Source organism: Misgurnus anguillicaudatus, chromosome 9 (genome assembly GCF_027580225.2).
Source record: "Misgurnus anguillicaudatus chromosome 9, ASM2758022v2, whole genome shotgun sequence".
Taxonomy (NCBI): domain Eukaryota; kingdom Metazoa; phylum Chordata; class Actinopteri; order Cypriniformes; family Cobitidae; genus Misgurnus; species Misgurnus anguillicaudatus.
The window spans coordinates 36,089,243-36,102,554 of NC_073345.2; the positions used below are offsets into that span (position 1 = coordinate 36,089,243).

At 36.2% G+C, this 13,312-nt stretch overlaps 2 protein-coding genes across 2 annotated transcripts; both read right to left on the minus strand.

The window, feature by feature from the left end:
• Positions 1–731: 731 nt before the first annotated feature.
• LOC141366252 (vitelline membrane outer layer protein 1 homolog) lies at positions 732–4,464 on the minus strand. The gene is given in 5 exon segments (XM_073871715.1): positions 732–1,074; positions 2,648–2,761; positions 3,392–3,460; positions 3,462–3,487; positions 4,219–4,464. Coding segments are annotated over 5 exon segments (573 nt in total). The 5' UTR covers positions 4,402–4,464; the 3' UTR covers positions 732–893.
• A 3,558-nt stretch (positions 4,465–8,022) lies between these two features.
• Positions 8,023–13,309, minus strand: c9h18orf54 (chromosome 9 C18orf54 homolog). Its single transcript, XM_055180648.2, has 8 exons — positions 12,997–13,309; positions 12,327–12,599; positions 10,458–11,192; positions 9,873–10,032; positions 9,597–9,663; positions 8,733–8,882; positions 8,385–8,434; positions 8,023–8,309 (listed from the first exon to the last, which is right to left on the minus strand). The coding sequence occupies exons 2-8, from the start codon at positions 12,571–12,573 to the stop codon at positions 8,222–8,224; spliced, it is 1,497 nt and encodes a 498-aa protein (XP_055036623.2). The 5' UTR covers positions 12,574–12,599; positions 12,997–13,309; the 3' UTR covers positions 8,023–8,221.
• Between the last annotated feature and the right edge of the window lie 3 nt (positions 13,310–13,312).

Genomic DNA, 13,312 nt, shown 5'->3' on the forward strand with positions numbered 1-13,312 from the left:
GGCCCTTTGATAGGTAGATATTTTCTTTTATCAAGTCTGAGGTTGGGGATCTTGGCTGTAAAAAGGTTGGTGACCACTGATTTAAACTCTTCAACCTTTTTGTGAGCAGGGCTACCACAATCTAGCCTCACTACATCAGACTTTGTACTTCCGCTAAATTTCATTACGCTTCTGCAGAATAGCAGAGGATTGTGTTACCAGGCTACATGAAATGTATAATAACACTTTCTTTTTCATTCTATAAATTAAATATAATTCATATTTTTCCTTTTTGTCTTCTGTTGTTAAATTAACATAATGACACACATCTGATTTCTTTCTGAACTATTTGTTTTTACTTTAATACATAGTTTTTATTAGAATACATGTCAAAACTGTGGTATTTCGAGATAATTTTGCATGTATGTGCGCTAATAAGTGTGTGTGTCTGTGCGGACAGAAAACAGCTCACTTAAACTTCTTACTGCGGTCAAATTGTTTAAAAATGGAAAGAATGTTAAAATACTTTAAAAACACATGCAAATGATAAACTCTCTATAATAGTTATTGATTTCTGAATGATGCATATTTGAACAATTATTAGGCTAGTAAAGAGATTTATTATAATTTATGCATAATTATTTTGTGTTTCTTGTGACTGGATGGGCCAGCTGTCAATCTAAGTGTGCGTATTGTTATTAAATATGAAATGTGATTTAAATGAGCTTAGAAAAACACGCAGGACACACAGCTGTATTCAGACAGTTTAATTCAGTCAGACCAAGTATCAGTTTTTGTTTTTCTATGAATATTTCAATCCTTTTTGAATATGTGCTGCCTAATATTTATTTCTATCCTTATGGTCCTGACATATGAAGTCCTTTCTTGAGACAAAGTGTTTGCAGTAAATGTCTCTAATCGCAACAATACATGTGCACATCATTGAGGGCTGTGTCATCACCAATCCCCTGTGGCTCCTCCACCCTCGTCTTAATCCCACAGATTCCTTTTCCTTGACATTTGTTGCTCCAGTCACCCCAGTCACCCCAGGACGTTCCTGAGCCCTCCGGAGTATTACCAGTACTGCAGATAAACCTGTGGAAATGTACATTTACAGCAAGTTTAGTTCTTGTGTGTGGTGTCACAGGAACTGTAGCTGACAACTAGTTATGAACACTTTTCTATTCCATAAGGCCATGTGAGCCAAGGATCAACCAAATTGAGAAAGTAAATCAATTAAAAATACTGTAAATCTGAGAATCTGGCAGCTCTTGTGTACCAAGAAACATATTTATTGTAAGTTAATCATATTGTTTAACAATACCTGCATTAATTGTTATTGTCATGGTGTTTGTTGTGAATCTGTCATTTAGTTTGTGACAGTGCATAATTTAGGACGCAGCGACGGTCTTACTGATCTATATAAATGACTGGATTGCGCATAATGTCACAATTGTGAAGCCACTGCGTATGCCCAAACATTCCATTAAATTAATAGGAAGTTTTTATATCTGAAGTCTCCCTGTTTATTATTATTACACAAACATCAAGCATTTACATATTTATTTAGAAGTTATACATTTTACTTTTTAAACAGTCAGTTGCTATACATTCAGATCAGCGGACAGACCACAGCATATGTGTTATTAATGACAAACGTGCTCATTCTGAAATGTAAATAAATAATCATGTTTTAATGTGTGCGTGCAATAATTTGCTGGTTTTGCAGTTATGTTATGTTATACAGTATTGTTTTTGTTCATACAGTAAAATGCATTAACAATGTTAATGGCATTTTTTAAACAGTTAAGATAGTTAAAGGTATAGCGGAAGATTTTCTTTTTCAGGGTTGATCATCAAGACTATTGGTCCTCCAAGTTCCTCCAAGGTTGATGCACCTTCAAGAGACCAAAGTCCCTGATCCTCCAAACAGTTTTTGTCAGGTAAGCAGATACATGTTGCATTATGCTAATAGTACTGTATGGCTATAGTATAATTTCCTATTTTGATCTTTAATCTCCTATCCCCCCACCCCTCTTCTTAATGACATGTTAACCAAATAATAAAAATTCACTCATAAATCCAAACAGAATAGCTAACAGCCATTTTTTCTTCAAACATATTTATATTCATGTATGCAAAGCAGCAAAAATTAATGTATCACACAATTAAATAATAGGGAATACACAAGAGCAATTCACAAACACTCAGGAGGCAAATTGTTAAAGGCAACTTTACATCTAGAAGGCCAGATATCCTTTGCACTGTATAATGCCAAGCTATCATAAAATGTCGTTTTTCCTTTAACTTTTGTGGTCTTTTAAAAGCCTTTCATGCATGTCATATCTTATTATAATGGTGAGGGGGGGCTCAAAAGGTTAAAGTTTTCTATAAATCCCTTATCCTGCCCGAATCGATTTAAACACATAAAAACATCAGCATAGAAGTAACATCAGAAGTAACAATAAATTTACATATATCCTAAAAATATTGTGTGACTGATACGCTGTAAACCAAGTGAATTTAGATCATGATGTTGAATGTAAGTCAATGACACACTTAGCCTGTTGGGCACAGCAAGATGGCGTCTCAAACTCTGCGGTAGCTTCACTTCTTGCTGTTGCTGTCAGTGCCCAATCCAGTCATTTATATAAATCAGTGGTCTTACCTGATATTGTTCACTGCTGTGTCATCCCAGCTGCTTTGATATGGTTCAACTTTGAGCTGAAAAGATGTCAAAAATCCATGCGAGCACCATTTAATATCTGACCATTCACCCCAGCTGAGGACAGATCACAACAATCAACTTTAATGTTGTAATTCACTATTAAGCTCAAATTGCATGGAATTACTATATATTTACGATATAGGCCTACTGTATTTATATATAATAGTGGTTAATTTAAACAATACAATAAACAATCAAACAAACAAATAATAGACGATAATTGTTTCTCATGAGGGTGTCTGTAAAAACATATGCATGCCTCCATTCGTGATAAAATTGGATAACATTATGCAATCGGATAAAATATAAATTTGCGGTGGATGTGTGAGTTTGCAATTTGAAACACTTGGAAATGTGTCAGCGTCTGATGCATTGTCTCGTTCTTGTGTCTCAGGAAACCGAGGTTGCAGTAATAACCAAAAAAAAAATTGTGTTTGAATTTGAGAGTCAAAAATAAAGAAAAATAGGGTGAGAACAACATATTTGTTTCAGTTTCTAAAGGGTTAAAATCTGAGTTTACCTCCCGGTGTTGGACTCAACTGTGACGTTGCTCTTATGTGGGCCTGAAAAATGTTTTCTAAAGGGTTAAAATCTGAGTTTACCTCCCGGTGTTGGACTCAACTGTGACGTTGCTCTTATGTGGGCCTGAAAAATGTTTTCTAAAGGGTTAAAATCTGAGTTTACCTCCCGGTGTTGGACTCAACTGTGACGTTGCTCTTATGTGGGCCTGAAAAATGTTTGGTGCAGTGAATACAATGTATACCCACCCGGCTCTTCCACCTAAAGCAACATCGAAGTGTGTAACTTTTCACAACAATACTTCACTTAAACCAGAACCTGTTTTCTACAATCTGATTTAACTTGGTTCACAAATATCTGTAAACATTCACCCACAAGTTGTTTCAGACCTGTAAACATTCTTTGTTCTGTTGATCACAAATGAAAATTATTTGAAGAATGATTGTAACAAAGCAGATATGGGGCACCACTGACTTCCATAGTAGGAAAAAATTATACTGTGGAAAGGGGCCAGTGATCTGTTTAGTTACAAACATTCTTTAAACGTGACTCGCTCGGCATGTGGGATGCTTCCAGAAGCTTTTTTCAGGAGGTAACAGTACAGCTGATCTGTCTTTTATAAATCTGATCAATTCATATTCTGACACTCAACAACACAAATAGACTTTCTAATTTACACATCCATATACACATTATGAAAGGCATTGAAAGTAAATAAATACTATTGTATTCACAGTGTGTAAATAAATAACATTGTTGACTTTACTTCAGTAATACTGCACATGTTGAAGTAAGATTGTAGTGCTCCTATATTAACACATTTGTGTTGAAATAATGTTATTGTCTCTAAGAATGGTACTTGAGATAAGTCATGGTGTTAAGATTGTAAACACTTTATAATTTTTTTTTATTTAAATTTTTGCCCAATGTTAGATGGCTGTAAGTTAAGTATGCAAGTTAAGTATATAAGTTAAGTATTCCTTACAACTCACCTTTAGACTAAACCCTGCAGCATACATCCCATCCGGACACATTTCTCTTTGACCCCATGTACCCCAGAACATCCCATTTTGAACCTGCAGTCGTGACCTGTAAGACCTTAAGCCTAAAGATCGATCACAAACAACCAGCAGTGACATTAACAGCACAGAAAACTTAAACATTTCAGATGTCATTTTAGCGGGCTCAGAACAGATGCGTACAGCTTGTCTTTGTGTTCCTCTTTTAAACTGAATAAAGGACATTAACCCTAACCAGAGTCTAGTCTGTTAGGACACTGACCCTCGACAGAGTCAAAGTCCAGACTGATCTTCATAAAAATAAACACAACATCTTTTGTTTTCATGACTGCACTCCATACATCAGTATAATGCAGATTTTTGTTCTGGACAGAAACTAGAAAATGATGGAAGATAAATATGATTGTGATGTTAAACATGTATTAAAATTGATAGATCTTATGAGTTTCTTAAAAGCAAGTGACATCTCAAACATGTCATGTCATCTTTGCACTCAAAAAATAACATATTTGAGCGAATGACGCATAATGACAGTTTTCATAAATGTGCATAAAATCTCTTTCATGTTCAGTCTTTCAACAGAAACTGTCATCAAAGCACTGAGACAGTCAAAAGCATCTTTTAGGTCCTCATCCCATTCTCATCCTATTGAACCTGTCTGCTGCTTGACATGACATCCTCCTTTCAAAACTCAACAATATGGGTGTCTCAGAAACAAGCCTTTGTTTTACCTCTCAGGTAGGACGTTCAGTGTCTCTGAGTCTCATCATCTCACTACTGGGGTACCTCAGGGCTCAGTACTTGGACCACTGCTTTTCTCAATTTACATGGCATCCTTAGCATCTGTCATTCTGAAACATGGCTTTTTTACCTCTGTTATGTTAATGACACACAACTCTACCTTATATTCCAACAAGATGATCCTACAATTCCCACTTGAATTTCTGCCCCTCTGGATGAAGGACCATCACTTGCAGCTGAACCTTGCAAAGACCGAGCTGCTAGTGATCTCAGCTGACCCGACCTTACAACACAATTTTTCCATTCAGTTGGACTCATCGACCATATCCTTGTCCAGGACAGCAAGGAACCTCGAAGTGATCATTGACGATCAGCTGAGCTTTACTGATCCTATTGCTAACACTGCTTCATCCAGTAAATTTGCCCTGCACAAGATTAGGAAAATCAGACCGTTCCATGCTACACTAATCCTTGTCCCGGCTCCCGTCTTAAGCAAACTGTACTGTTGTTATGTTCTTCTGGCTGTCCTTCCAGCCTCCACAATCAGACCCAGAATGTGGTGGCCAGCATGGTGTTTAACAAACCAAAAAAAGCAAATGTCACACATTCCGTTCCTCGTCAGCTTCCTATAGTTTCCATGCATCAAGTTCAAAGCTCTCATGCTAGTCTACAAGACGGCCACTGACTCTGCATATACCTACACACACTGTATCGATCATACGTGCTCTGCAAGTGAACGGCAGCTTGTGGTGCCTTCACATAAAGGCGTAAAATCGCTCTCATGCACGTTCTTCTGTACCGTTCCCTGCTGGTGGAATGATCTTCCTATCGCCACAAGAGCAGCAGAGTCATTTTAAACCTTAAGAAATCAACTTAAGACATTTCTCTTTGGTTTACACCTGACCCTGCGCTGCTTGCACTTACATTTTCTTTGATCCGATCCGGTCTTTCAAAATCTTTTCTTCATATATAAAAAACCCTGCTTCGTGTACTGTGTTAGATTCACCAAGAAAAAGATTATGAGCAGTTATGCACTGCTGCCATTTTGTTGATGTGATTGTTTTCACTGTTGACCTCATTTGTACGTCACTTTGGATAAATGAGGTACAAGTTTGTGAAGAAATGTTTTAATATTTTCACCTTTCTAAAGCCAACATAAAGTTTGTTACAGTTTTTCTCAGTCGCTTGGTGCATTTCTCACATCACTATTTACATTTGCACAACAGTTAGTTCAACCTCCACAACATTTAGTCATTTGTGCACATCATAGTAGCAGTTTCTCATTCCTTCGAACAAGTTGCAAATGCTTTTGGACATGCATAAATTGCTTTCATACAATTCTCTGCTGTTTTATAACATTATCATTTGAAGAGTTTCGTTGCAAAACGAGATAACCACCGTTTTTTTAATTGTTCAGAAATCACGTTTTTTGGTTGTGCATTTCAATTAATTTCAATGCAACTGCAGTTGGTTTGTTTTGATTTAAAACCTTCATAACTTAAAAAATACAGCTAAAGTAGCACCATAAAACAAAATAATAACATGATAACATAATAATAAATATGTTTTGACAAAAATGTTAAAAAATGGATTTATCTCGTTTTGCAACGAAACTTCATTTGCTTATGTCATGTCAATCAAAATTAACTAGACTGGTGAATGCTGAATAGTCATTCCATATAAAACTAATAGTCCTCATTTCATTGCTTGAGTCTTTATATACAAAAATGTTGAACTAGTTGTCAAAATCATATTTTAAATAATCCCCCCCCCCCCAAAAACGTCTCCTAAATTGATCAATTTCTCAAATGATGTGGCCAGACAGAGAGTAATGTCTGGATGTTCATGAATGATTACAGTACTATGTTTGTTGTATGTTCAGTTCCAATATGTACTATAATATTGTTCACAGTAAGCTCTACCCAAAGGGAGTTTTTGTTTGTTGTAAATAAGGGTGTATTTTTTCTTTTGCACAATGCTGTGAACAAATTAGAATTGCAAAGAGCATAATGCACTAAAAATGTGAAACATACATACAGTATTCAGTGTCTTGTACTCAGTTACAGTACCTCACTAAATACAGTAATGTGTAACTTTTTACTTTACTGTATTTTTCAAATAGCTGTGCAAATAGTATACAGTGCTGTCTTGAGTGTTTTCAGGTAGTGTCACCAAGATCTGACTTTTTTGAATTGGAAAACATTTATAGAGTAAACTGTCATAATGAAAACATGACTAAGCCATTTACCTTGTTCATCTTGTTCATAAACAATGGTGTCTGGACTTTTCATTTTGATGACACTGACACTTTCATTGACATGAATACTTGCTTTTGAGGAATGACCTATCTATTTTGAGCAAGTGACACGCTTTTGCAGGTTTTGCAGTTTGTACTAATTGTTTGGAGAACTGCATTAACTGTTGTGCAAATGTAAATAGTGCTGTGAGAAATGCACCAAAGCGACTGAGAAAAACTGTCAAATGTAGACAGATAGATAGCATGAAGCTAGCATGATTTAGACAGTCTAGAATAGATAAGTGGTCTCCAACCTTATTGTGAGCAAGGGCAAGGACAATGTATAAAACAATGTTGAGGGCTTCTTTTTTGATATAGTCTACTGAAAACCTTTTTCTTTTACTTGTTGATTTTATTTTTTTGTTGATATGTTTTATTATTGTTTAAAATGTTAACATACATAAAAGAAGCCAAGCTAATTAAAAAATATATAATAAACAAATTTTAAAATTAATGGTATTAATGGAATGTGCTCACAGACTCTGTGCGGGCACCATGTTGAGGACCACTGTCATTATTATGTTTTGCATGTTATGTATGTTTAAAATACTTGTTCAGGGCAGAACTAAAACCTTGATTTTTATCATTTTTACCCTTCTTTTCCAAAATATTCAGCATTTTCCATATTCTGCGAGGTGTATGCAAACTTTTGATTTCAACTGTTGTTCGTGAACTCTAAATTTATCTAAATATCTTTTCATTGATCATTTTAAGCCAATGGTAAAAATGGTTCTCCAACATTTACTCTTACTTTGGATTTTTAATAGAAATTTAAAAATCAATATTATGATGCAGTTAAAATATAAATACTTGCTGTTGGCACATGTACATTTCAGAAACATTACAGGTTGGCCTTGTGGCATATAGATATGGCAACTGACAAATATAAGAGTTCAGCTGTGGGTGAAAAATACAGTCTGGACAGTCTTGATCTTAAAATTAACTGCAGGTTTCTCTGTATGGTTCGTCTTTCTTCTCGTTCATGACATCCACAAGAGTTTTCAGTCTGTCCACATGATGCAAAACTCTGAAAACAAACATAAAGCATTAGCTTGAGTTGATGATGTCATTCTGCACCGGTGACATCACATGAGCTCCTGACCTCTGTAAAGACTCTCCACTTCTGTTCAAGTCATTTTCTTCTCTGTCCAGCTGAAAACAAAAAATACATAAACAGCTTTTAAAAAAAGATTGTTTTTTTTCACTTCACATATCTTATTTGTGTGACATGACAAGCATGAGCCAGTGTTGAATTTAATGTAAGTTATTTGTATGTTCTGTTCATCTCCTTTACAACACAAACTGTGATAAACTTCTTTGGATAACATCTGCTGAAGTAAATGAATGTAAATGAGTCATCTTTATACCATCTGACAGTACATTATTCTCATTATAATGACTGAAACTGACAGCTGATAATTGATTATAATGTCATGAGATTGAGAATGACCTGTTCCTCTTCTTCTCTCTGTGTATCTGATGTGTTGGATTGATTGATGTTGTGTTCGACAGCCTGCAGGCGGAGCAGCATGTGTTTGAGCGCCTCTACTGGACCTGGATGTTTTCTGCTGCTGTAACCGGATGAACCGGAAGCTGAAGACTACAGACAGACACAGTAATGATTCTCATCTCCTTACTCAAATATAAACATTTAAAGACAGAATTGTCAACTTCTCTCTTTAAAGATTGTTAAGTAAAAAGAACTGAAAACTTGGTTTAGAAGCAAAACTTGGTCTCTTTAAAAAAGCCACTTTAAATTTTTGGGAAGTGTTTGGAGTTGTGAATATTAAATTAAGTAGTAGTTATAGCAGTTTAAATTTATTTAAAAAATAAAAGTAATGCAAAAAAGTATGTATTTATATTTAATAAACATAAAAATGAAAATGGTTTACAACCAAAATGCTAGAAAAAAATAAAGCCACAAGTCTTAACTAGTTCTGAACTGAATTTCAAGTTAAAATCTCAAAAAATGAGGTTTCTGTAGCACTTTTAGTGTTTTTACCAACAAAGGCCACTAGGTGTCAACGATTTGCTGCATACTCTTGTCACAAATTCATAAATTACTGTCACTGCATTATTATTAATGGCAAAAAGGTTCTGAAATATAAAAACTACATTCGTAGTATACTGTATTAAAAAAAGACTATAATCTTAAAAGCTTCCAACAAAATATAGTTTGTCAAGATTAGTGTAGGTTTAGACTAAGAAATTATTGTTTTAAATATGTAATGCCAAATGTCCCAACCTGTGTGACAGGAAGAGTTAAAGAGGTTAAAGGTTAAAGTTGAGTAATGATGAGTGTCACATGCTTTACCAGGTTTCTTTGCTGTTCTTCATACTGGGATTGTTCATCTGCGCCACCTACAGTCACTGGAGATTTACTACGGATAACAGGACGTACATTATTAATCAAACATTGTCATGTTCACACAGGAAACTGTTTATTGCTTATAAAATAAGATGTGAATGTGAATCAGTATGCAGTGTGTAAGAGTAAGAGTTTCTGTAGTATGCTATGGTGTATGTTGCACATCTAATTTAGTAAATGCATAAATCTGTATAAATAAGACAAATAAATAAACCATCTCACAATGTCACAGGTGGATTTTCCCAGGAGCGGTCTGCATCCAGGCTGTCCTCCATATCTCCTGAGTCGTTGTTGTTGTGTTCTGTAACCGGCTCACAGAGACCGAGAGATGATGAGTTGAGCATCTGCTCAGCTCTGAAGATCAGTGAACCAATCTTATCATCTGAACAGACACAGAAACACTGGTTAGGATTTCAAATTACTCCTCTCGCTACTTCCTCTTGTGTGTCAGATCATGCTATAGAGACAGAAGGGACCGTCCCAATCCAGACAAAGGTTTTGTGTTAGGTCCTGAGCAGAATGGGATATTTAGGTCCATATTCTCAGAGAACAAAAATGAGTGCAACTTAAATGTCTGTATGTGTGTATAAATTCATTTTAAGGCTTTAAAACTTTTTCATTTTAACATTAATGTCAACTTTTAAAACTACAGATAATCTTAATCAAAATAAGTAAAGTGGCGGAAATGATGTGTTTTTTAAAAAGAGAGTTGTTATTATTAAAAGTGTTTATGGATTATACTGTAACATCAGATGACAGGACACATGAGCGTTTGGTAGATTTTGGGCTTTGTTAACATCTACAAACCTTTAAAAAGTTTCTTATCCTGCGTCGGTTGTCTCTTTACTGGTTCTGAAAACTGCAATTGCAGCTTCCTCAGGTCACACAGATCCTTAGATCCACACAGCGCTCCCGGATGACCTTTGACATCTTTGTGACTTTCAGTGTCTGACTGTCTTTCTCCTCTGGATTCTTCCAGTTCATCCACCCAAGATGGAATTCTGTGAGGAGGAGCGATCCGACTGCTGCCGGCTGATGATTCCTCACACTGTTCCAGCCATCCTGGGTATTTTAAGTCAGGAACGCTGGTTATTCCGGAAAAATCCATTTCAGATTTCTGGCTGGTCAGCCAGCGTGGTAGGTGATGGGATCTGGGAGTGTGGCGTGGATCCTTCTGGTGGGACGGTCGGTGATTGAGACCTCGATGCAGTGAACTACCGATCAATAAATCGTCCACAGGGAGGGATTTCCTACTCGCTGATGATCTTCCTGTGGCCGGAGCTCTTTGTGGATTGGGGTGCACAAAGCGTTTTGGAGCTTGACTGGGTCTTGACTGAAACCAGGTACTGGAGTTAAAGCTCCGCCCCTCTGGTAAGATCTCAGACTGGGAAAGGAAAGCAGAGGTGCGGGTCACAGGCAAAGAGCCGTCAATCGGGAGAGCCAGAAGATCATCAGTGGTCATACTGAGACGATCAGAGTCTCTATTCCTGACGGGAATATTCAGGAAGTTCAGCTCTCCCTCTGTTAAACTCGTCTTCAAGACTGAACATATCAAAAACAAAAAAGTCCAAGTTATGCATGAAGGAAAGACACAGCAGATGAAACACTAAATTCAGCCATGCTGATGTAGACATTACAGATTTCTTGATTGCATCCATGGGAACTTAATCTGGGTAATTTTCCAGATATTCCAAATTGGGAACTTAATGGAAATTTTTGGTAACTATTTGGACATATTGGGTATGTTAAAATGAAAAAGTTTTAAAGCCTTAAATGAATTTATATACACATACAGACATTAAAGTTGCACTCTTTTTTTGGGGGGGGGGGGGGGGTAATTTATATAAACTATACAACATCCAAACATTTTGTTTGGTCATAAGCAGACATACATGCAAGGTAATACAAATTGTGAAGAATCCTGATACTTGTGCTCATCAAGCCGTGGTGGATTTGATTAAAAATTTGAATTTTTTGACTAAATAAATGCAGGTTGATTGATGAGCATAAGAGACTTTTTTCAAAACTATACTATTTTTAAAATAGTAATATGTCCAAACTTTTGGGTGGTACAGTAATTCTCTATGAATTCTGTAATTCTGGCTAGCAGAATGTAGAAGAAAGACAATCACAGTTTGAGCTACATGATAGCCTTATATATTTTCAATGAAATAGTGCTAGCTTAAGTTACATTTACATATCTGATTTACACACAGAACTAGGAGGTTTTAAACAAATGTGTGTAATTTATGTAAATACATGCAAAGATGGACAGTTTGACATTATTTTGTGTGCAAGTTTGAAGAAATGATATGTGCATGTTATAGAAGAATGCAAGTACATGCAGGAGGTGTGGCATTAATGGCCCTTTCAATAAGCAGTGTGCATGTGCAGGGTAAAAATTGCATTAATCTTGTTTTAAACAAAATTACGCTGCTAGATTTTTTTAAACTACATTTAAGTTCCCTGTTATAGGCAACTCTGCAATCTCCTCAAATTCCCAGTTTACTCCCATTAAGTCCTGTTTAATTCCATTGAAAGTTTCCAGCCTTAAAAATATTCCCAGAATTTTGCAACCCTAATTGGTTCATCATATCAGTTATTAGTCATAACATAAAAATAACTTATAGCAATTAGCCAATAAAGTCTATATCAGATTAAATGGGTACTAGTTACCATCTCTGTTTCGTGGATGAGGCACTGAAATCTGTTTGTTGATTTTGAGTTTTCCTGTTGAAGTCTTCTGGAAGTCAGCAATGTAAGCATCCAGAGCTTCTGAAGCAGAGACATAATGTTTATCTCTGTATGTGATGGTGGGGACTGGATCTGGATCTAAACTGCTCTGTAGATGTCCTGATGTTGCAAACAGTGAGGTGACGGTGGACTCGGGTGACGTCACACCATCAGATGATGACATCATCATCACACACTGGATTCATAGCGCAGTCACTGAGAAATCAAAAGATAACTTTTATTTAAAGATCTCTAACACTTTATAATTATTTACCGTTAATAATTGTAATGTTTTAACAACAGTTCCATGATATTTAGAAACTTATCCAGTCGTTCAAGATTGCTGCACTAAAAGTTTGTGTTTTAGGATCAGTGTTTTAAGTTTTATAAAAAGCTGGAGTTAACTGGTTTGACAGTGGTTGCTGAAATCGTTCTGCTTGGTTACTGCCAGTGTAGTAGTCACTAAGTTATGGTTAGGTATTGTGTTTGTATTGATGCAAACCCATTTATGTTATGAATGATCAACTTATTTCCTTGCTGACAATGATGCGCGAACCGGTTTAAACTTTGACTTTTCTTTTACCAGGAACTTAATAACGAAACGGAAACTTACCTGAGAAATCCAGTAAATAAAGACTCTCGGAACAAAACGAAAGCAAACTGTTAAGAAAAAAACTGGTAGGTTGGTTCAGCAAACTTACAAAACATACAAAAATCACTCAGACAACGGCTGCCAGCAATCCTGCGCATGCGCACTGAATCACATGACTTTCGCCCATACATGTGACATACGCAAGGCGTGTTCGATTTCGTGCAGCGCTGCTCAGACCGATCGATCCACGACCTCAAGATACCGCGAGAGCGAGTCAAAAGCATACGAATCAGTCTGCTCTCGCGGTATTTGATTTCACAGGCCGATCGAACTGCGC

Coding starts and splice junctions, on each gene's coding strand:
- c9h18orf54 (XM_055180648.2), bottom strand. CDS start 12,573: ATGATGATGTCATCATCTGATGGTGTGACGTCACCCGAGTCCACCGTC. Junction 10,033..10,457: donor GGATAAGAAACTTTTTAAAG/GTTTGTAGATGT, acceptor GTGTCTGTTCAG/ATGATAAGATTGGTTCACTG. Junction 9,664..9,872: donor GAAAATCCACCTGTGACATT/GTGAGATGGTTT, acceptor TGTTATCCGTAG/TAAATCTCCAGTGACTGTAG.